General features: G+C 39.8%; 1 protein-coding gene across 1 annotated transcript in view; it reads left to right on the plus strand.

The window, feature by feature from the left end:
* slc6a15 (solute carrier family 6 member 15) overlaps window positions 1-24,989 on the plus strand; it is a 40,043-nt gene continuing 15,054 nt past the window's right edge. Inside the window, exons 1-5 of the mRNA XM_088340457.1 lie at window positions 1-176; window positions 5,964-6,429; window positions 14,489-14,646; window positions 15,837-15,963; window positions 17,128-17,309. Of these exons, the coding sequence (XP_088196583.1) occupies window positions 6,117-6,429; window positions 14,489-14,646; window positions 15,837-15,963; window positions 17,128-17,309 (780 nt within the window). The 5' untranslated portion in view covers window positions 1-176; window positions 5,964-6,116. The remainder of the gene's footprint in view (window positions 177-5,963; window positions 6,430-14,488; window positions 14,647-15,836; window positions 15,964-17,127; window positions 17,310-24,989) is intronic.

A 24,989-nucleotide genomic window follows, 5' to 3' on the forward strand; every position in this document is an offset into this window, starting at 1 on the left:
GACTGGCAGTCCAGTGGAACCCAAGAACCACCGAACCTTCTCGGCCTTCTCTCGACGCTTTCTCCGATATATCTTACCGAACTTTTAAGTGATAATGTCCCCTCCGTGTATGTTCTCCCACAATTTCATCCCTTGAGACGACCCCGCGTCCTCTCCATCTTTGTTTTATTCATTCGGTGAGTAACAGCATCGGTTTGCGTGCGGGCGCGCTCACGCGAGGCTGGGCATGGGGTACCAGCGTGCGCGCGCATGGATGGGATGATGAAATCACATGTGGTTTATAAAGCGCGCATTGTAGGCAAGAAATGAATCGCGTGCTTTTTTTATTCTTTCATATCGTGTGTGTGTTTTTCCCCAATTAATATTTAAGTATTATATCATGGTGCATTTTTCCCCACGCATGCGTTCTCCTCTACTCGTTAAATAACGCCACGCCGCATTGAAGGTTATTCAGCATCCTCCAAGGAAAGCGAGCTAATCCGCAACTATGTAAATCTATTAATCGGCCTAATCCGTGTGCGCTAAATCCCAATGTTCCGCGAAAGAGAAAATGAACAAAATGGCCTGATGTCGCGCGTGGTGCGTGGTCCACACCCTTGGGTCTTTTCCTCTCATCACTCAATCCGCCGTCAGACAATTGATGCGGCGGACCCGCACAACGTGAGAGTAGAAGATCAGAAAAGAAAAGCATGTCATAGATGGTGGTGATTCATAAAAAAGCGTCATTGTTGATGTTTTTTGTTCATTCTTTATATTCAAGGCTGGAATGAGCTGTGGGGGCGGGGGAGATGTTAATCATGTCTTTCTATTGTATCATGTTTGCATTATTTTATTTCATTTACTATTAATTAATATGTAACTTCAGTGGTCAGCAACCACCAAGCCGCGGAACGCTACCGGGCTGTGGGTCGTTTGATACCGGGTCACACAGAAATAGATAAAAGTTTCCTTATCGTTTGCCTATACTGTATAATTTTAGAGTAATTTATTACTGCGTTTAAGCAATTATTGATTAGTTGAAAACTATCACTGACCACATTTGCACAACGTTGGATGCCTCAGGAATTTAACCCAGATTGCAGCAGTGAGAGTGCCAAATCAACTACTACTAGACCACTAGGATGTAGATGACATAGGAAAATGTATTAGATGTTCTCTCATCATCACTATTTTCCCTCCCAGTGCCACATTGTTAAACAAGTGGGGCGTTGTAAACTATGAACACAATATCAAAATAAAATTTACATTGTATTATTTTAATGTCGTAGAACAATACAATTATGAGATACCGAGTAAATGTTAGAGTGTAAGATTCGTCTCTGGTACCTTGAGTAAAAAAAGCGTGATGATGAGATGAAATATCATGCTATTTCCCATGTCATTTACATTCCTACTGGTCTAGTGATTACACAGTGTATTTAGGCTTATTATTATAATCATAATAATTATTAACAATGTTAATATTTGGCCATAAGAATATTGTGAGACATTAAACTGGTCCATTTCGCAGAAAAGGTTGAAGATCATTGTGTTACTTGAATTGTGAGTAATAAGAATACTGTACAATGATACTAGAGAACTGGAAGATAAAGCATTCAGGATCGGTGTTCAAACACCAAGTTGTTTCAGTTCTGGAAAAAAAAAATCCAACAGCAAGTAATGGTATTTAAAATACCTAAAATATTAAGATAGATAGTAGGTAGCTTATAAAGATTAAACTTAATAAAAATAAGAATATAAAACAATTTTAAATATTTTTCTGTACCTTTGAGAAGCTGTAAAAGGACAGACACTCAGACACAATTATTGTATTTCCTTCTTCAACATGTTCTTCACACTGTTTTGCTATTTTCCTCCCCCCTTATCACTACCTTTCTTCTGACCCATGATTATTAGCTAAAAAAAGGCAATCAAACACACTATATCATAATATATTCTAAACACGTGTTGTTGGATTGATTATTTCTCTCAAAATGAAATTGTGTGGTCAAATACCGATCTTGAAATGCAGAGTCGTTCGTTCCAGTATCGCGATATCACCAACATGCTAACTATGCTATGCTAACTTTGCTGCTCAGCCTAAAGCGAATTAAATCTTTAGTAATGGAAGGGAGACGGGAACATGATAAACCCCAGCCTTTTCCTGTCAGCCCTAATTGCCCCTTGGGTGGATGAACTGGGGGAAGTAGTAAAATGTCAATGAATCAGTCAACCAATCAATAAATCACGATATATTGTATTATGTCTTTGTTGTTTTGCCTGATTTCATTTAATTTGCAATTGTGTTATTGTTTATAACAATTTATTTTTTGAACAATGCATTTTAATTACCCCAATCATTGTGAGCTTCTTAACATGTTATTTCTAAATGTGAGTTTTCATTGGGAATTTCTGGGGAAGACAATTTTGGTTCACCTGAGTTCAAATTATCATGTAATTCCCATGCTAACGTGGTTTTATTTCTGTGTACTTTGGCTTTCTCCCACATTCCAAAAGCAAGCATGTTAGTTTCATTGGAGACGCTAACATTTTCCAAAGAACTAAATCTGAAATCATGTGAGAGGTTCTGCTTGTTTGCCCTAAGCCTGCTGGCACGGGCTACTTTTCATCAGTGGCGGAAAAAAAAGTTCTCATATGATTTAATCACTTAATGTTTAATTATTTAGGTATATACTGTTAGATTAATGGTTTTGCACTTTTGGTGCAATATATTTTAACAATGGTATGATGTTTAAGCACTCCCAAAAACGTAAACGTAGCCTGAACTGCAAATTGGGTTCAATTTGACTTGGCTAAGCCTTCATAAAACATGTTGCACTGTTTAAAATAATCCCCCAAATTGTGTCGTATTAAACAAAAATAAAAAGAAATTGTACTGTGTGATGCAAAAACAATTTTTTAACCATTTAGAATTCTGTCCATTGTAATATGGGAAAAAAATAAACATCCCCAAAGAATTAGGGTGATAAGAATGGCCTTAGAAATATTATTATCTGGTGGTAGACCCAAAAGCAGGGAAGCAGGCTCCGAAGAATATGTTGAATTACAAAACTCAGGGATAAAGTAACAAACCAACAAAACATCCAAACAAAAAAAGAAAAAAAACCTGCTGTGACTACTATATCAAGAAGAGACTTTCAGGTACATGCAATATAAAGGCTGCGGTGATTGGATGCAGGCGTGCGCAGTTCTGCAATTCCCACCGGTTGGCGCTGTCTGGGGGAAGTTGGTGTGCCAAATCCTGACAAGAAAAAAAAAGATTAATTTTGTTATAAATTCCCCCCAAATTAGTGTTGTGTGTTCAAAAAAGAAATGATAGAAAACAACCCGATAACGGGTCATGTTTTAAAACAACCAAAAATAAGTGTATAATTTAAAAAATACACTCAATCGTGTTATTTATTTTCATAGTGGTTAAATGAAAAAAAGGTATTTGAAACTACACCAATGTCATATTTACTGATGGGACTCACCTGTGCCCGCTCATTTTGCGCCAACCGCCGCGGGTTCTGATTGGCTCCCTGTCACTATTTGAACCCTGTCTGTCAGGCCCCTGTTGTCAGTCCGTCTGCGAACTTCTGTTTTTATAAGGCGAGCCTTTTTTGACCCTGACTCCGGCCTGTCACGTTTTTGCTCCCGTTTGTCCCTGCTTATGACCCGTTTCTGACCCCGACTACGTTTTTGCTCTCCCAGTCCTGTCCTACCGACCAGTTTTTCCGTCCCTGACACCGCCATCGCCCGCTACGGAAGATGCACTTCCGTATTCGGATAACAATCCGATTGCGAGAACGACTTGCTTCCCGCGACCAGCGAACATTGGATCGCGGGTGCTGCCTTTCCGCTTTCTTTCAATAAAATTGTCAGAATTGCAATTGGGTCTCCCCTGTGTGCTGGTCGTGACAACCAAAAATGTTTTCAGTTGTTTTAAATAGTACAATTTAGTCATTGGGTTGGATTTCACACAAAAGGCTGATCTTGTCTGCAACAATCCAAAAATGTTGGTATTTTATACTTAACAACCCAAATAGAATGAAATTGGCCAAGTGGTATTATTGACCTGACTGTTTTCACAGAGGCACATTTGTAGTAGGGCAGCACGGCGGCGCAGTGGTTAGTGCGTGTGCGGCACAGTTCTGAAGTCGTGGGAACCTCCTGAGTGGGTTCAAATCCAGCTCCCGGCCTTACTGTGCGGAGTTTGTATGTTCTCCCCGTGCTTGCGTGGGTTTCCTCCGGGCACTCCGGTTTCCTCCCACATTCCAAAAACATGCATTTCAGGTGAACTGGCCGGTCCAAATTGTCCCTAGGTGTGACTGAGCGAGTGAGTTGTCTGTCCCCGTGTGCCCTGCGATTGGCTGGCAACCAGTCCAGGGTGTCCCCTGCCCACTGCCCGATGATTGCTGGGATGGGCTCCAGCATCCCCGCGACCCTACTGAGGATAAGCAGTGCAGCTGATGAGATGAGATGAGACATTTGTAGTATTTGATTTTTGAACATGTAGAACATCAGTGGTCGCTAATGTTTTTGAAGCTGAGAGCTACATTTTTTGTGACTGTTTAGGGCCAAAGGCTATCGGTTTGATATTTATTCATAAAATAGTTGTTATGTTATTAGTATTTTATTACCAGGTTGTTATGATTAGGAACTAGATTAAAATATGCTCAGTCAACCAGTGAAACATAATGCCAATTCGAAACCAGTCCGCTTGCCACTCGGGTGTTCTTAGGGGAAACCCGGTGCCCTTGGGTACCATGTTGGTAACACCTGATGTACATAATCTATCTATTCAAACAAACTATTTTTTAATTAATTGAATTGAAACATACCATGCATTATTAACTAAGAATATCTCAGTACAGAATGTTTCATACATTTTCAAGATCTTGAACCGATGCGGTTTGCTTATGTAAATGCCCCGCCTACTTCTCATTTATTAGGTTGGAGAAACGATAGTATCCGTCCTGCTGCTTCTCCTGCAAGGCGAGGGATTTTCCTAGTAGTGAATATAGCCCTTCTGCATGGAATCATGGTGGGAAGAAAACATATATTATCACTATTATACTCACAGTTCCCAGGTGTCTGTGACGATTTGCTCGAAGGTGAAGAATAAAAGTACACTTTACACCTTCTTTAAACTGTTCACAGACGTTGCATGAGATTTTTAAGGCGAAGAAGATATATTTGATAAAAAATACTTACAAATATATGCCATATAAACAATTGAACACATAAATAAATCATGTAATATTTTAAGATATAACAAAAATGCAATTTATTCATTTATTTACGCATTTTGTCATTTATTTATTTTTGTGTTTAATTTGAATGCTTTGCCCTCTGAGATTGGATCTGGAACCTCAGTGGAAGTGTTTGAATCTAAGTTTAAAACACTCATTAGCTTATAAATGATATTGACCTCAGGAAGCTGTAAACCCGACATTCAGTTTTACCGATTTTTCATGTTGATGCTGTTTTTGTATTTATTGTATGTTGATGCCCTTTCAACATCCATTGCAGCTTGGTCATCCTGGAAAGGGGATTACCTGATGTGTGGCCCCTTCTCAGGGTTTTTTCATTTCTTCATGCTGAGTTTTTCCTTGCCCTCGTGTAGGTTTCAGATCAGGGAATTGTTTAATGGTAGTCTGTAGTCTGTGAAGCCATTTGACGCGACAACACAACACAACACAACAACAAAAAAATACCAAAATATGTCAATGACAAAATGTTTTACTCTAGAGTGCCAAGTCTTATCACGCTATATACAATGCTTCACAATGTTGCTTTCAATGACTGTAAAGACTATATTATTTGTTTTTAGATATGCATTTATTCATACATTTATTTCTACCTATGCCAAGATTGGCCCTTCATACCTTTGTGGTTGTACGATAAAATGTCCACGATATTGAAAAATTCTGAATTTTACAGCAAGATCCATTGATTAAATTCTGCATTGTGCTCCACAGAGCTGGTGATAATGAAGAACTAAAAAAAAAAACCTCAAACAAAGACCTCAAGGACTCAAATAGACTTATAAGTTGCCAAGCGAGACAACTGATCTACCTCGGCACGACAACAAGTAGCTTCCGGCAACCCCTCGTCCTCGTTTTCATTATCAAATGCCCAAAAACAGCAAAGCCGTCAAGAGAGAGCTTGACGACGATGTCGCAGAATCGGCACGGGACCTTCTTTCCAACGAGGACGCTTGCGACGATTCCTTCAAGAAGAGCTCGCTGATTATCCGGGAACATGGCGGGGACGGTAAGGATCGAGACCTCGAGGGGAACGGATCCGACGTCGACGAAGAGGAAGAAGAGGAGGAACGGCCGGCCTGGAACAGCAAATTGCAGTACATCCTGGCCCAGGTTGGCTTTTCTGTAGGCCTCGGTAACGTCTGGAGGTTCCCCTACCTGTGCCAGAAGAATGGAGGTGGTAAGTGGATTAACCGTCAGTGTATTTATTGTTTTACAATTTTTTAAAATTGGAAAAAGAAAACGAGGTACACAGCCCAGAGAAACAGAGTTCGTACGGGTGCGTGAAATCCTTGAAAATTCTTGTGTTTTCAAGGTTGGAAAAGTGATTCAATGTTGGATGAAGTGCTTGAAAATTATTGTCATATTTTTCGGCAGTCTGACTCGATAGTCCACGCATTAAATGAAGAAAAATAAATCAGGTCTGCTTAAAAATTGATGCTGACACTGCTCTCTGGTTGCTTTGCTTTGCAGTTTTTTCATCCCTCATGACTAACAGCAGCTGGCATTAGTTGGTATGACATTGTCCTATGAAGCGTTGCGCCCTAGAAGACAGGTGAAACGACCAGGATGTCGGGTACTGGAGTAATTGTAAAAGTCTTAAAAAGTGCTTGAATTTGGCCATTGAAAAGGTGTGGGAACCCTGTGGAAAATGGAAAAGGTGGGGTTGGGTTGGGCTGGATTATATGGGCCCCATTTTACCTCTGCAAGTTGTGTAATAACACATTACTACAAGCCCCAAAAACATCTTATTTATGAGATTGTACATGAGTTTTTGCTTAATATGTGAATCAATCGTCTGTTTTTTTAACATTTTTACATCACTGAGGGTTGCTATAAAACAGACACTCAGGTTTTAAAGGTAATCCCACATTCTTAAACATGCTAAATGTGAGGAAATAGTACATGTTTTTTGCATAAAACCAGCGGAGGAAAACCAGCACCCTAGTACGCCGGTCACCATAATCTTTTACGTGTTAATTTGTCAAAGAGGTTAGGAGTGTTCTTCGCCAAGTTTCGGTAGTTTTTGTGGAGAATGCCTTGGCATTGTGTTGCAGGTGGATGGAGTAATAGTACAACAAAGGGCAAAAAAAGAGGCTAACTGGATAAACTAACACACGGATAGCCCCCCTGTTCGTTGCCTGATTGGTTCCCCTCCTATTTAAACTCAGTACTCTCATTCACTCCTGTTCAGTCCGTCAGCGAACGGAAAAGGCAAGCATTTTAACTCTGGCTCCTATTCTGTTCCCGAACTATCCTAAATCCTGTATCTGGTATCAATACCGTCTGTCCCGTATCCAGTATCCTGTATCAATCCCTGATCCAAGGCCCGTCGTTGTGTTTCCTGTATTCGGTATCGATCCCGTCTGTCCCGTCCTGTCCGGTATCCTGTTCGTTATCGGTCCCGTCTGTTCCGTATTCTGTATCCTGTATCGATCCCTGATCCAAACCCCGTTATCCTGTATCCTGAATCGATCCCTGATCCAAGCCTTGTCATTCTGTATCCTGTATCCGGTATCGAGCCTGTCTGTCCCGTCTGTCCTGTATCCTGCTCGTTATCAATCCCGTCTGTTCCGTATTCTGTATCGATCCCTGATCCAAACCCCGTTATCCTGTATCCGGTATCGATCCCGTCTGTCCCTTCCTGTCCGGTATCCTGCTCGTTATCGATCCCGTCTGTCCCGTCCTGTCTGGTATCCTGCTCGTCTGCCCCTGGCTTCCTGTTTTCCCACGCATGAATGCCCCACTTCCGTAAATAAAGCTCGGTGTGAAAACGTTACACGTTTGTGTGTATGGGTTCTGACAATGGCAAAAAATGTGAAGTCAGCCGGGAAAAAACAGACCAAGCAAAACCGGCACAAACGTAAAGCTAGCCAGACAAAATATACCAACAGTGACACGCGGCAAAAAACACAAATGAAAAGTCACAATCGCCGACCTCCAAGTAGAAAAAGGTCTGCAGGGACCCTTGATATTTTTAAGAGGAGGCTCGAGACCCACTTTTTTAATATAGATTTTAATTGATCATTTTTATTTGTTTAAATTCTATTTTTTACTTTTTTTTTCTATTTCAACGTTTTACGTATTGTCCTGCAGTTGTTTTTAATTTCTATTTTCATATTTCACTGTTTCCTCATTTGGGGGTTCCACACTGGTAGGGTGTGGTTCAATGGCTGAAATCCTGAGGCCAAATCTTGTGGCCATCTGCTTGCATCCCTATCAGTGTGGATGAGCCTCCCTCTGATCCCTTTCCTCACATGGTTAGTCTGTGCCATGTCATAATCACATTTTATCTCCGTTACTATTTATTTTGTTTTATTTGATTTTAACCATTGTGTGTGTCTGTGTATTAGGTTTTTCAGGTTGTTGGGTGGGGATAAAAGAGCGGATTTTATTGTCTTATTGTATGCTGAATATTTTTTATTAAGCATATTTAACCGCAATTTATAGCCAGAAGTGTGCTTTACAAATTTGATTTGATTTAAAACTAGCTGTATGTTCACTACAATCGCTGTCTCCTTCGGAGCTGGCGTCTTATGTACTGTTAATGGGATTCACCAGTTTAAAAACGTTGTGTTACTTCAATGATGTGACAGCAAACAATCGAGATCAGTCAACTTTTGGACTACATTTCTTGAGTCCTTCGCCGTGTGGAATATTTTCTTTCTATTTGCATAATTTTGGGGAGTAACACTACTTGTTTTGTCCCTACTTAGGAAAAGAAACTCTGTTTTGGAATACCTTTAAGTGCAGCTTAGTTTAACACAAGATTTTCCCGAAGCCTGAATCCTCAATGTGCGACTCCGCAGAGAATCAAAGAAGCAAGCTCTCGTCACTGATCTAATATACGTTGCATGCCAAAAAGGCCCTATAACATGACGTTACAGTTGCACTCGTGGAGCGAGGTGCCCGGCAGCTGACACACTCTTTCTATGACTCAACTCGTAGCCATGACTCGCTCCAGGAGTCACGTCTGTTTTAAACAGCAGTGGTCACCCTGCTGAGTTCAAGTGTAATTGGATTAAAATGACATGTCTGGATTCTAAGTAGCCAACACACACCAAAAAACAGAAACCCCTGTTTACCTTTTAAGTACGTCATCAGATTTCATCTTTTTAAAACAGAAATTTATTTTCATGGTGCCTCTGGAGGTGTGTTACTGTCTCTTTAGGAAAACGCATAGTGGAAAATGAGTCGGGCTTACCATATATTAAGTCTGGTCAGTGAATCATTCTCAGCTAAGTGAGAAAGGAAGACAATTTTCTTTACTTTTAACTAATTTCTCATTCTTTGCTTTATTTGGTTTTGTTTTATTTCTTTGTGTACAATTTTTTTTGTATCACTGTATCGAAAACACTGTATTAAAATGGGACAAAACGGAAAAATTGTTATGTTTATACTGTATTTCAAAATACATTTATTTTGTATTTTTTATTAGATTGTGTAATGATAATGTCAGAACCAGAACAGGAGGGGGACCCAGATGCGTAACGTTTTCACACAAGCTTTATTTTATGAGAAACGGGCAGTCATGCGCGTGAACACAAACGCCAGTGATTTGGCGATCGCTGGGCGGAAGAAGTAAGACAGAAGTCCGGCGTGTAAAAACAGGAAGCCATAGGCCGACGAGATCGATACCAGATACACAAGCAGATACCAGACAGACGGGGTTGATACCGGACAAAACGGGACACCCAGGATCGATACCAGATACACGAGCAGATACCGGACAGACGGGATGGATAACGGACAGGACAGGACAGCCAGGATTCCATACCAGATACACGAGCAGATACCGGACAGACGGGATTGATATCGGACAGGATTCACAAGCAGGATACAGGACAGAGTCAAAACACTTCTTGCGGGTGCAGAGGTTCGTTGACCAATCAGGCAACGAGCCGCAGCTGGCGGAAAATGGGCGGGGCCAAGTGAAGTCAATGGGCAACCGTGACAGGTAATTTACAATGTAGTAGCCTAGATGGTAGTGTGCCCGCTTTGAGACTGGGAGGTCGCTGGTTCGCGCCTCGGCCGAGTCATACCTAATTGGTAAAATGGCGGCGCCCTCTGTTGGCTGCGGCTGCATCGGCTCGCTACAACGGGTCAGGTGTATCGACATTTCGTTCTGTGTACATTGTTACAAAGAATGACAATACAAAGGAAATTATTATTATTATTATTATATATGTATATCTTATTTTACAGCCACATGTTGATTTTTTCACAAGCTGTCTGATTTAAGGTGATTCCAAAATTTTATTTAAAATGGTGACAATTTCATTGCTTTATTCTTTTTAATACTTGGCTATCATCATTCTGTTTCCTAAAGATACTAATATGAAAAGTGTCAAGACAGATCCGCAGGCCCAACCAAAATAAGCTTCAGCTTATACCTGTCGTGCTTTGTTTAATTTTCTATCCTTATTCTGTTGTGAATTTGTCAATAACAACAACTAACGTATATGTATAACGGCTTAGAAATGAAACCCTTACAATATTTTTTTCTTTTAAAGCAAAAATACTCTCACTCGAACAACAGCGACTATCGAAGCTATTTTTGAAAGACATGAAAAGCGATGATATCAAAATATTTACGAAAGAGACAATAGGAGATCACCAGGGAGGCAGGTTGGACACCAATTGATGTGTCAGCCTCTTCCGGAATGAATTAGAACAAGATGATCTAATGGTTGAGACAATACGTCCACCTGGGAGGGGCCGTCTGACTTAAAGCGTATCCTGTCTTGGGACACGATAAACAAAACATTATTTGGAGACGGATTAAGCTAACAGTTAAACAATACACACGTGGCCGGATAGTGCAAAGCAGCTAAAATGATCAAAAATAAACAAGAATCCGTTTTGTATGGATGGGGGGGAAAGAGGACCTTAACTGGCTTTCAAAAAAAAGGGTTTTAATTTTTTTTAAACGACAATCGGAACAATAATAACGATTTTTGAAAATGAATTAAACGCATCAAATAGTGACCTACAAGCATAATGGCCCCGGCATTCTACTTGGGAAAGGTTATTGGGGCTGTGGTTTGTTGAAAAAGCGCCAGGGAGCGACTAGGGAGTGCCAAAAATCCGCATGGCAGCATGCAGCTCGTTAACCGCTTGTACATGAAAGCAGATGATGATGGATTTTGTTGGTATTTACAGTATTGAGGGTGCCTTGATACAGCACCTAGCTAAAAACATTCCCAGAAGCCTTAAGTACATCTGTGTATATATTCACAAAAATCGGTTCAGCCATTTCAGGGCCTATAAGCCACATACAAACACACCTGCACACGCACCCACACGCAAATCGTTATTTATGAATAAGTTAAGGTAAGATTGTTGGATTTAGATGGACAGTATCTAGAGAAACATTTGCTTTTTTATAGAAGCCCAAGAGTGTCAAAATGAAATAAAAAATTACCTTTTGAAAAAAAATACAGGCAATTATACACAATGGCTTTTTATTTGTATTTATTTAGCTGGTCATTATTATGAAATGGGTGATTACTATTCTTTAAAGTCTATAAATAAACATTGTAATATGTAATAGCTTATACTTTTTATACTTGAGAACATCACAGATTTTATAACAATGTTTTTTTCACGACATGACAAATGTCCACAAAAAGCAATCCATTTTTAGGATTGAATCACTTATATTGGACGTTAAATAGAAAAAAATTGAATTTGTTGAAAAAGTTTGCTTTGGTTACTAAGACAATTAAAATTGAACGCAAAAAATAAAAGTTAAATACTGTGTTATCAAAGGACAAACTTTGTCAAACATCTTTTTTTAAAAATCATGGAAATTCCATTAAAAAGTGAATGAAAAGTGAGTAGTCCTATTACCCTTAGGAGCTGTACTGAACTTGGAACTTTCACTCGCTGCCGCCATCTCCTGGCTTGTGTCATCATTGCAGCTCTGACAGCTTGTTAATGATGCGTGTGCAAGTACGAGCATATCTTAGACGTGCATGTATAAACTCTTCTTTTTCATATATGTTAGGATTTGGTTTGCCGTTTGGACTTTATTTGAGGAAGGCCTCTTCTTACTTTCACCATATTCATGCTACACTAAATAAACGGGGGGAAAAACTTGCTGGGGCAAGCATGACGTCGCTTACACTTACAGTGTATGCGCGGCTGAAAAAAAAGCATAAGGGCTCTGAACTTTGTCGGGCACTGTTAACAAAAACTTTATAGATAAAATATTTACATTTTTAACTTTTTAGGGACATCTCAAACAATGCAACCCACATTTCATTTCTTAATTGGTTTAATTTCAAACGGTTGTTTTTTTATTTATTCGATTTTGGCACTCTCAGGCTTCCTTAGATATTGATTGGCCATCAAATATGCAGTAAGAGCCGTTTAAATACATTTGTGAATATTTACAGTTGAGAAGTCGAAAAACTAGTTATCGTTTATAACGGTGTTTTTCAAATGGTGGGTCGGGACCCAAAAGTAAGTCGCGGACCCGTTTTCAGTGGGTCGTGGGCATTTGCCTTGGCAAAATAAAACTAAGGAGAGAAAATGGAAGGTAATTACACTCCTTAATAGGCAATAATGCCCTGCTCAAACTCTTCTACCTGTTCAGTGAATCACCGCATATTAGAGGGACCACATCTCATTTTTTGTGATTTGTTGGTTTCATTTCCTTTTTTCTGCTCATAATAATGGGTTCCAAGAAAGTTAGTGATAAGTACTAAGATATGTGGGAAACAGTGACAACAAACGCGTCAAAGAAGAAAACTGTTGCAAAATACGAAAATGGCGTATGAGTGTTTGCCAGTGAAGCACTCCTGGAAGGTACAATGAATGGTTTAAAAACTGTTCTATTTTAAGCTTTTTACCAGTACATTGATCTTTAATAAGTCAAGTCGCGTTTATTTGTATAGCCCTCAATCACAAAGAGTCTCAAGGGGCTACACAGACCACAGATGATTGCAAACCACAGACTATTATTACAGCATCCCCTGATCTAAAACCTACATGAAGGCAAAAAACACTCAAAAACCTCAACATGAGGAAAATGAAGAAACCAAAAATGACACAATTTAATGATTATTGATGCTTAGGTACACGTTTATTAGTATTTTAAATTTCTTTTAGTGTGTGGCTGTTTTATAGAAGTTTTAGGCATTTGCTTACATGCGATGTCAGCTTATACAGTACGGTATTTACAATTTTTTTGTTTTTGCTGGCCATTTTCTTTTATCACGGAAAAAAAGATGAATGTATTCCATTATCTCTGCTTTAAACTGCACAATCCTTTTCATCTGATACATTTTATCTTGATTTGGTTCCCAGTTTGTCATTAGGATTGAATGGGGTTCCTGAAGTCAGACCAGTTGAGAACCAATGGTTTATAAGATATAGTTGTTTGTTCATTTAATATTCTCTAATGCGGGAGTCGGGAACCCATGTTTGGCTCTTTTCATAAAGATAAAACAGAAATTTTGTGATCTGTTATTTTGTAACAATGTTTACAGTCAAGAGTCGCACGCGCAAAGCCATAACAGATGGTTCACATAATTTTAACTACATCATAAAGTCAAGGTGTCACACCAGCAAACTCCGTTTTGACTGTAAATAATCCTTTCTATGGAATCTCATTAAACAATTTATATTCATGGTTGAGACACTTTCTGATGAAAAGCTACATAACAATCTTTAAACACCTAGAAGCTCTTCAAAAGCAATAGAGCAGTTTGATTGGGTGAGCTGTAAGAATGGGAGGAGCTATACACAGGCCGTGCACACTCCTTCTCGCCCAGCGCGGTCTGCACTGAAGGTAAACACGGTATCCTTCTCGTTTGCAGTATTTTGTGACATTTTTTACAAAAGAACTTTGCTCGCACCTTGTTTTGAAACAATTATTTAGGACAAAATTGAACATTAAAATGAGCCTCAACTGCGGGGGAAGACGAAATTTACTGGGTATATTTATATGGGACAGAGGCTTTGGCATTTTTATTATTTCATACGATTAATCAACTCATTGAACGTCACACAGTGAAAAAAAATGTGCTGAAGAATTTTGTTTAGAGAGTGGGTTTGGCAGTTTTGTTATATTTAGTCTTGAGTCGTGACTCTTTCAAAGTATTTCAAACTATTTTTGCTTTTATGGCACTATGGGTTCCCGACTCCTGCTCTAATGCATGATATCAGGACAGATAAAGTGTTTTTTTTTTGTTTTACACAGCTATTTTGCATGTGTTCTTTCTGACTATTAGGGGCTTACCTGGTGCCCTACTTGATACTCCTGATTTTGATCGGCATCCCGCTTTTCTTCTTGGAGCTGGCAGTGGGCCAGCGCATCCGTCGGGGTAGCATCGGCGTTTGGAACTACATCAGCCCTCGACTGGGTGGCATCGGCTTCGCTAGCTGCGTGGTGAGCATCGTTAGCTTGTTAGCGGGTCAAGGTATGGGAGTGTGTTGGTCTGAATTGCACACAGTGTGGACAAAAACATCTTCTAGTGAATGCAAAAAGTATTAATTAATGGAATGGAGTACAAACATATTTTTAGTTTGTTCATCAAATAGTCACTTTAGTTTTATTTTTTAGCGCAAGCTAGCACACTTACCTTGTCTGGACGCATACTTACTCATCCTGGAGTGCTTTTCTTTAAAAAAAATTAAACCTAACCGCAAAAAATAAATGCATCAATTGTGCTTTTGGAGTAAGCTAGCTTACATAGCATGTTTTAAGCATACATGAGTCCTTTTATTCTTTTTTCTCACGGCAAGTTTCTTTAAAAAAAAATGTTTAACCACTGAAAAATGCTACCTTATAAACAAAACCAACTTGTTAAAAAAATGTAGTCCTTCATATTTTTAGTTCAAACAAATACAGTAGGTGTGCTTTTAGCATAAGCTAGCTTCCCAGCTTGTTTGCATGCATACGTTAATAGTTCTTACCATACTTTTGTTAATTTTTTACTAACTGTGAATAGTAAGGGAGAAATATTACTTTATAAGCAAGACTATATTTCATAAAAATGACAATAGTAATTTTTTCTTGTTTAATAATCACTCTTTTGTTGTGTTTTGTTTAAGCTAGCTGTCATTGCTTGTTTAAACACAAACGGTGCTTATTTCTTAAATCTAACAATACATTTCTTTATTATTATTTTTTTTAACTATTAATGGCTTAAGAGAAACAATACTTCTCAACTTGTTAAACACATATTTATTTTAGTTATTGAATTTGTTTTGTAAGAGACATTAGCTACACACAGAGCTCAGGAGCTATTTGTAACCAAAGGGTAGAATTAATACAATAATAGAAAACCTTGATACAATGCAAAATATACATGATGCTAAAATGTCTTCACCATTGTTCCCAATGTGTATATTAAACTTAATAACTTTGTATTGTTTTCTTAATGGCCAAAATCAAACTAGCGCTGATATACAACAAGGGAAAGAATAATGTCACTTGTTTAATAATGAAATGTAATTTAGTCATATTAAAACAAAACGTGTACAGACTACAAAACCTGCAAGACTCAAAATCCAATATCCGATTTGAATTACAGTATGTTGTTTAACTTTACTAACAATAATGAATTTTCTGCACAGGTTTGCTTCTTTGTGGCTCTTTACTACAACGTCATCATCAGCTGGAGCCTCTTCTACTTCTCACAATCCTTCCAGCAACCGCTGCCATGGCACGAGTGTCCACTGGTCAAGAACAGTACCAGCACTTGTAAGTTATCTTGCAAAAAGCATTTCTAATAGGATTCAATTTTCATATTTTTTCCCCTGCAAAAATAACCATACTAAATATCTAATATTAATGTATTCCCTCAATTTCCACACTCAATCCGTTCCATAACAAGCTGTATTAAGTGAATTTACGCGGGGTATGGACCCTATATATGGTTTCCCTCATCTGGGATATTTCTATGATGCAAAGTACTCTGGAATTTGTATTACAGAAAAAATGTATACAAGCAAATTCTGACTTTTTTGCAAAATAAGACCTGTGTGTATTATTGTTTTCTACACGACGTTTTTGTTTTATTTTTAGTCCAAGTTTTATCCATCCATATAGACAAGATGGTACAGTCAAATCCATCCATAGCCAAGCCACGTATTAGCAAAACAGGTAAACAAACCTAGTTGATTTTAGTGAGAGACATAAATGAAATCAACATTAAAAGGGAAAATGTGTATTATTTAGCACCTCTCCCCCAAAAGTATAGTATATAAGTATATAAAGTGTATAAGATTTAAAAATAAGCAAAAAAATTTTTTTCTTTGTGCTTTCTAGCATTCATTTTCAATTGCACTTCACAATACAGTGACATTAACTGGCCAAATATAACACACTGTACCTTGAATAAAAAACATTATTTTTATTTGACCTTTTCCTACCATACAAAATTTCCAGGGAGGGAGGGTGATAATCGGCAAGACAATTATCGGACCTATAACGGCAAAATATGACATCACAGTTAATGGCCAGTGCTTAAACTGTTGGATGCTAAAATTCACTTATAATCCTATCAAAAGTTATTGGTGGTGTCCATAATTTTAGAATATTTTACTTGCTGACGCCATCAGGCTGAAATCATCATTGCAGCATCTGTCAAGCGCCTTCTGTTGCGCGTGCAATTATGTGAAATGTTTAGATGCGCTTGAATAAACTCTTCCTTTTTCATCTTTTTGCGGTTTTGGTTAGCGTTTGGACTGTATTTGAAACAGTCGTCATCTTACTATCACCATTTTCATCCTAGAATAAAAGAAAACCGAGAGCACGTGCATGAAATCAATGAAATCCAAACCGAAACATTGCCAGGGAACACTTTATCATATTAAAAAGATATACATAAATTATGGCATCACAAAGCGACTTTTTATCATCCAGATGTGGTGCCAGAATGCGAGAAGAGCTCAGCCACCACCTACTACTGGTATCGCGAGGCGCTGGACATCTCCGACAGCATCTCAGAGAGTGGAGGACTCAACTGGAAGATGACGCTCTGCCTGCTGGCCGCCTGGTCTATGGTCTGCCTGGCCATGATTAAGGGCATCCAGTCATCCGGGAAGGTACACTCGGCCGCCTTCTCTGTCTTTTAAAACTGGGGGAAAGGTTTCGACCTACAAATGTCGTATTAGAAACTGGGAACCGGGTTAATGAAACAAAAGGGAGTTTCTTGTCAAGTGGTTGAGAAATCCTTCTCATGCTTCGTTAGCTCATATTAGGGCGGAGGCTTAGCGAGTGCTGACTGTATGGATGGCTTGTCCGCGAGCACGGACTATGATTGCTGAAATATGGTCGGTTAGTAGTAAAGTCAAAAATTTGAAATGACAATATTATTTTACATTACAACAATAACTTTTTTTTTGCAAGTTAACAAGTCATAGTATAAATACACAGGTAAAAACAAGTTATAATGTTAGTAAAAATAAAAAGAAGAAAACTATAATATTCGGGACAAATACAGTATTGTTAGGAGTATAAAGTCTTGAATAATAAACACAAGGCAAAAAGAAAACAAAACCCAAAAATGAATTTAAAGAGCTGTGGTGTGAAGACAAATAGGGCACAGATGATCCATCAGCAACCATTCCCCCGGGTTAGTAAGGGGGAAAAATGGTATGCCAGACCCCTAAAGTTAATTTATTTTTGTTAGAAAAACAGGTCATAGGTACATGGGCCATAGAGGATCTACCTGAGTAGATCAAACCCAAGATGTAGATGCCGCTGAAACAGTCCATTACATCGTGTCGGGATGTAAGATACTAGATGGATTAGCATACATGCAGAGTCACAATGAATTAGCTGGGATAGTATACAGGAACATATGCTACAAGTATGGCATAGAAGTACCCAAATCCCGGTGGGCCATACCACAGAGGGTCACTGAGAACAACAGGGCCAAGATCCTGTGGGATTTCAGCTTCCAGACTGACAAGCAGCTCTTGGCGAATCAACTGGACATAGTGTCGATGGAAAAAGAGCAGGAGAGGGCGGTGATAATAGATGCTGCGTTCCCAGCTGACACCAAAATTAGAAAGAAGGAACACGAAAAACTGGACAAGTTCAAAGTTAAAAGCGCAGCTGGAACACATGTGAAAGGCCAACCTAGACCTGTGGTAGTGGGGGCATTCAGGGCAGAACTGGAAGAGCAGCGCCAACAATTTTGAGGAACAACATCTGAATTGTAATGACAATATTATTTTACATATTACTCTTTAACATTATTCTTGACATCAGTCAAGAAGAGTGCAGTCATAGGAACAGCTAATATATGTCAGGCAGGATGTAAGGAAAACTGAGATCACTTGCACTCGTTTCTTGGTTTTTATTGGAAGGAAGGAATGACAAGACGTGAATCTTCGATCCGTTGTTTGACGGATTGTCGAGACTTGACAGGCGGGTGAAGGCTTGGCGGTAATGGTCGCGGACAGGCGTAGTCTTCGTGTTGTTGGTTGGGGCTGGAGAAGAAGGGCGTCGTTGTGTTCGGAAGAGAGATCAGGAGTCAGGCAGGCAGGGCAGGTCGTAGGCAGATTCGGAAACGGGTCGGCAACGGAGATCAGGTAGAAAAACAGGAGGCAGGCAAAGAGTCGGAGGTACGGGCTTTCTGAGCAGATGGCAACAGATCGCATAGTACAATCGGATAAAAGTGATACCGGAAGCTGGGGATTTAAATATACAGGGTGCGCCAATAAGCTGTCCTGGCTGTTGGCGCCAAATCCTGAACACAGGTGTTCCCGATCCGGGTGATTGTGACAATATATTACGCAGAACCCTCTGGTAGAGGACCCGAGTCTGAGAATGATACAGACACCACCCCCAGAGGGGTGAGGAGAATTCATTTGAATATAATGCAAAACAATCTAAGTGTAAGCAGCGTACTATTTGTCTCAAAGTGGGTGGAAAGATCTGGGGGGGCAGTGAGGAATAAGAAGGCGGTAGGAGGGGTCCGTAGGGGGGCGGCAGTCCGAAGTCAAAGTCAGAAGTTTGAACCTAGTTTGGTTGTGAAACCGCAAAGCACTGCGTTTTTCAAGGTTTTGTAATGAGTGATGGAGTTTTGGCCAACCACAATTGAGTTTTAAAAGCACCGACCAATCATTTAAGTTTTAATAATAGCACAAGCCAATGAACGTGATTCAAAGTTTGCAAGCACCACACTATGCTACAGTACACCAACCGTGTGAGCTCATTGAGTGTCATGGTGGACTCCGTAAACATAGTCCTAAGGTCAACAAACGAGAAAGAAACGAAGCTTGCACCGAAGAAGGGCGGTACATCACGTGTTTGGACCTACTTTGGTTTTGACGAAGTGCACGTGGAACTTAAAAAAAAAGTTGGTGGCACATTATACTCTCGCGTAGTTGCTAGGTCCAGAGGAAACACAAGTCATTTGTACCAGCACTTTAAAAATGATCTCATATTAGAATACACGGCATATCAAAAAGGATTACATGTAAAAGTCGAAGAAGGTGCATCTACAAAAGGACTAAGTAGCTAGTAGTACACTGGGGAGCCAAGGGGGCGCCAGCCTGCAAAGGTTTGGGAACCATTGCTTTAAAATATTGTTTAGCATGCTAAACTATTCTTTGCGGCAACAGAACCTTGCTAGCAAAGCAAAGTGGTGCATACAAGGTACTTTCAAAACATAATTCGATTCAGTTTTTATTAATTTCATACCAGTATGGATGCCATTTGGCCAATGTTTGAAGGTTCAAAATCAGAAGTCGATTAATCATTTTGGTGCTAATTTTATATATGTCTATTCCTCAAAGAAAGGTTTTAAATTTTATAAAATGAAGCCAGAACTTACAAAGGAAATAACTATGTACCAAAATAAAGAGTTGAAACCTTGTTTGAATGGATTTTAACAAAACCTCTATTAAGCAATATGAAGAAGTGTCGTCTTTAGTCGCTCATGTGGTTTTCCTGGAAGGATTGGTCCTAAAGCTTATCTAGCACCGCCAACCTCCAGCATCAAAGCGGACAGTAACGTGACTAGCATCCCAAAGGATTAAAACCTTAGCATACTTTGCCTCCTTTTTTTTATCATTCCATTGTTCGTCATATGACAAGTATTAGCTGCTAGATGTTCAGGGTCAGGTTGGAGCTAATTGGAAAAAAATGACCTTGACACATAATCTTACCTGAGGTAAAGCTTTGATGTTTTTGACATTTTGAATTTGGTTTGATCCCTCTTATATCATGCCTCAAGTCCTTACAATATATTGTATAAAGCAGGGGGTCACCAACTTGGTGTCCAGGGGCACCTGGTACCTCCCAGAATGCACTTGAGCCGGTGGACTGGTTCTAATAATTACAACCTTGTAAAAGGGTAACAACATAGTCTAGCCATCAGTTCGTGCCCGCAAACTCAAGCGCTCTTGGCTCATGCAGTAGGACAACGGTCCAAAACCCACCAGCAAGCCCGCCTTCGAATGTCTCCAGTCCCAGCTTTCGAATTACGATCTTTTTTTGTCCCCGACTACGTCTACTTTCCTGTTCTGGCTTAAGACTCGTTTCAGACCCTGACCACGCCTTGCTCTCACAGTCCCGGCTACTGACCAATTTTTCCGTTTCCGACACCGCCATCGCTCGCCATGGCGTTCATAGCGACCTGCTTCCCGCATCCAGCGATCACTGGATTGTGGTCTTTCTCTTTCTTCCAATATTTCTGCATTTATATAGCGCTTTTAAAGTCAAGACTTCCCAAAGCCCTTTACAGTGTGCTTTACATTTCACAATAGCGGCCGTGCAGCCATATAAGGCGCTAAGCTGCTTATTGGGGGCATTAGGTGTTCAGTGTCTTACCCAAGGACACTTCGACATGTAACACGGAGGAGCCGGGATTCTAACTGCGATCTCTTGATCCCAAGACCAATAAAACTTGTGAGAAACGCAACGCAAGTGGATCTTGTCTACGTTCTGGTCCTGACAGGTGGTGCCTTCATAGTTGAAATCAACATTTAGAAACTGCATTTTGTATTTCCTTCCATTGTCTCTGTGTATTTGAAAAATAGTGACCACATTATTATCGTTAGCTCTAGTTAACCAAAAATCCAGAACATTAAACGCGGAGTACGTCAACTAAGCTTTGTCTTTAACCCGAGTTTTATCGCGAAAAGCGTTCGTGTCCAAGACAAAACAAGATGGACGCCTCAAACTGTACAGAAATCACTGCCATCTTGATTTGTGTTGCCTTCCCTCCCCGTTTGGCCCCTGCCATTGTCCAGACGCTATCTCCCGCTGACACACTTTGCCATTCGAGTTCCCTCGCCACCGTCATCGAGCAATATTGGAAAATATCCATCAAAATCAGACAAAATTTACATTTGCGGGGTGCACACGAGTCTCAAGTTTGGCTCTCGTAACCGCCATAAGGTCTTGCACAAAAGAATATTAATGGCGCTTCTCCTCCTCCTGTGTGCACAAAAGAGATTTTTTTTTCTTTTTTCTTCGAGGAATATCCTTCTGTGAGCTTGGGTGGGCGTCAAGGAGCTCCGGTTGCCGTGGTTACACGCGCGCTTTCAGCTAAGCTTGATTGTAAAAGATGGGCGGGAGGCAGGAAATGTCGGCAAAGGAAAATCTTATAAGAGTCATAGTAACATTTCCGCGAATAGCCGGACCATAAACATTTTAACGGGTTTTGGAAGTTTTAATCCACAACCGCAATCTGTAACAGCTCATAGAACTTTATTTTATTTATTTTATTTTTGTATGGAAAACTGGTAAATACTTAATAGAAAGTGTGAATTATGAAAAAAAGGCTCTTTTTTTCTCAAGTATAAGACACAAATACAACAAGCGAAATGCTAAATGTTAAAAAGTTTCCTTTGCGTGTGAAGTTTGGAAATTCAGTACACGTTAAATCATGCTCCTTTCTTATGAGAGTAATCCGATTACTTAAAAATTTATTTGAAAGAACTCATGGGATTATACCTTCATGAGCGGAGTTTGCATGCTCTCCCCGTGCCTGCGTGGCTTTCCTCCGGGCACTCTGGTTTCTTTCCACATTTCCCAAAACATGCATGTCAGGTTAATTGGCCGGTCCAAATTGACCCTAGGTATGAATGAGCAGTGTTCATTTTACCTCTGAAAAGCAATGGGTCCCGGGGACTCGCATGCTCAAAAATCTATGGGTCCCGACAGAGATCTATGGGTCAAAATTTTGTGTTATCGAGGTTGAAATTGTAAATCGTTGACAATTATATAATATAAATCAATATTTTCATTCAGTTTTAATCATCACACTTAATTGGTTATACAAAGCAGTTATCGCTTCAGATTTTTCAGTTCACAAAAATATTGTACATTATACAAAATAATATTGCTGAAATATTAGTCTATATATTCATGCAGTTTTAATCACTTCAGATTTTTCAGTTCATATATTCTTCGTGGTTTGCTGTCCCGCCACACAGTTGTAATGCCTTCTCAAGGTCCAATTGTTTGGTAAGATGCGCCTTCATAAGCTGGTGTTGTTGTGTTGCTGGGTGCACGCATCACAGAACATGCAGCCTCCATTATCATCCTCCTCATAGCGTAACCAGGAATATAATTTAGTCCATTTTGGCAGAAAAGTCCTTTTCTTGCTAGGAGTATTCTTTTGTTTATTTTCTTTCGTCGAATCGTTCGCTTCAACACACGTGTTTTCCTTGCCTGCGCGATCTTCTGGAGAATTTCTCCGCCGTTTTTTCGTGCCGGAATTATTGCCGTTGTTACCTCTTTCTGTATTATGTTTCGAGTTATTACTGACACTGAAGAAATTACCAATTTCTTTTTTGATCAGCACCTAATACCAAATGTTTTTCGGAGGCATACTTCTGTTTCACTCGACAACCGCCACAACAATGACGTAAACTCGAAGCAACGAGATCTCGTTTGTCGAGATCGGCGCGAGACCAAAACAACAAAGGCGGATCTGCCTGACAAAAAGTTTGGAGTGCGGTAAATCTTTGTTAATAAAAAAAGTACCGGTAATCTGGGAATAATGACAATTTTGTGTCTAAAAAGTTGCGTCCCGGGGACGCACGTTGACTCGACACAATGCGTCCCCAGCAATAATGATGCGTCTGGGACGCATGGACGCGGGCAAACGAGACCACTGAATGAGCGAGTGAATTGTCCATCTCTGTGTGCTCTGCGACTCGCTGGCAACCAGTTCAGGGTGTCGTCCTGCCAGTTGATAGCTGGGATGGGCTCCAGCACCCCCGCAACCCTACTGATGATAAGCGGTGCAGATAATGGATAGATGGATGGATAGCAAACGTGTATTATCAAAAAAGGCTCAAATTGTCAATAATGCGAATCAATGTTATGCAAATTTTAAAAAGTAATTTTAAAAAAATTAAAAAGTTACTTTACAATTGACATTTTTTTGACTATGGGATAAATATGGTAAAGATATATAAATATTTTAGCAAAAGAGACTCAAATCGTTAGAAATCCAATCCAATTTCAAAAAAGTGATTTCAAAGAACTTTTAAGTTCATTACAATTGATAATATTTGTGGCTATAGAAAAAATAAATACAAGTATTTCATGAAAATAGATTCGAATCGTTGGAAATGTAGAAAAATGTAATCTGATTACCAAAAAGTCATTTAAAAAAAACGAAAAGTTCCATTACATTCGGCATAATTTGTGATTGTCGCATCAATACAATAATAATTCAATTGATTTGGTCCCCTTGGGAAAATTCATTTCCCCCGACCGTTTCAGAGCGGTAACGTCAGTGCTGTCACAGCAGAGCGTGCGCCAAATGACCTATCTAACGCAGCCAGGCCTTCTCCCATTCGAGAACCAACCAGGCACGACTTTCCCAAGATCGAGTGCTCTCAGGGTGGCATGGCCATTAATAAACAGGTCAAACAGACTCAGAGACAGTTTCTTCCCCACAGCCATTACCACCCTAAACAGACACCGCACAAAAAACTGAAAACTGTTGCAAAAAAAAACTACCTCACACGTATGTAAAATGGTACTCACGTACATGCTGTCTGCACTATGTTTGTTCACTGCTCAAACAGACACCGCACAAAAAAAAAACCTGAAAACTCGTGCCAACACTACCTCATACGAATTTAATGTTACTCATGCCTTGTTCTTGCACATGTCGACTGCACTACGTTTAATGCTCAAATTGCACAATGTCTGACCATTTCCTGTTTCATGCTGACTATTTTTGCACTATGATGACTTTGCACCAAATGCAATATTGCACAACCGTTACGATACCAACGTTATCACGACAACCCTGTATGTAACATCCCACATGCCGACATTTCTTGTGTAAATACCATGTAAATTATAACTATAGCCTTATCCCCCTTGTCTTATAACATTATCTTCTCTGTTCCTTTATCTTCTTGCTCATACCTCACTATGAATGTGTAAAACTGGAGTGACATGTCCAATTTCGTTGTCACAATATGTTAGCCCATTTGTAACAATGACAATAAAGGTATATTCTATTCTATTCTAAATATCTCATCTCATTAGCTGCACCGCTTATCCTCAGTAGGGTCGCGGGGGTGCTGGAGCCCATCCCAGCAATCATCGGGCAGTGGGCAGGGGAGAACATACACACTCTGCACAGTTAGGCCCGGGAGCTGGATTTGAACCCACGCAGGAGGTTCCCACGACCTCAGAACTGTGCCGCACACGCGCTAACCACTGCGCCGCCGTGCTGCCCCAGGTCAAATATATTTATACTTATTATTTTTCTTAAAGAGACTAAAATTGCCAGAAAG

This window comes from Urocampus carinirostris, chromosome 7, assembly GCF_059441175.1.
Source record: "Urocampus carinirostris isolate Australia breed hairy pipefish chromosome 7, RoL_Ucar_1.0, whole genome shotgun sequence".
Classification (NCBI taxonomy): domain Eukaryota; kingdom Metazoa; phylum Chordata; class Actinopteri; order Syngnathiformes; family Syngnathidae; genus Urocampus; species Urocampus carinirostris.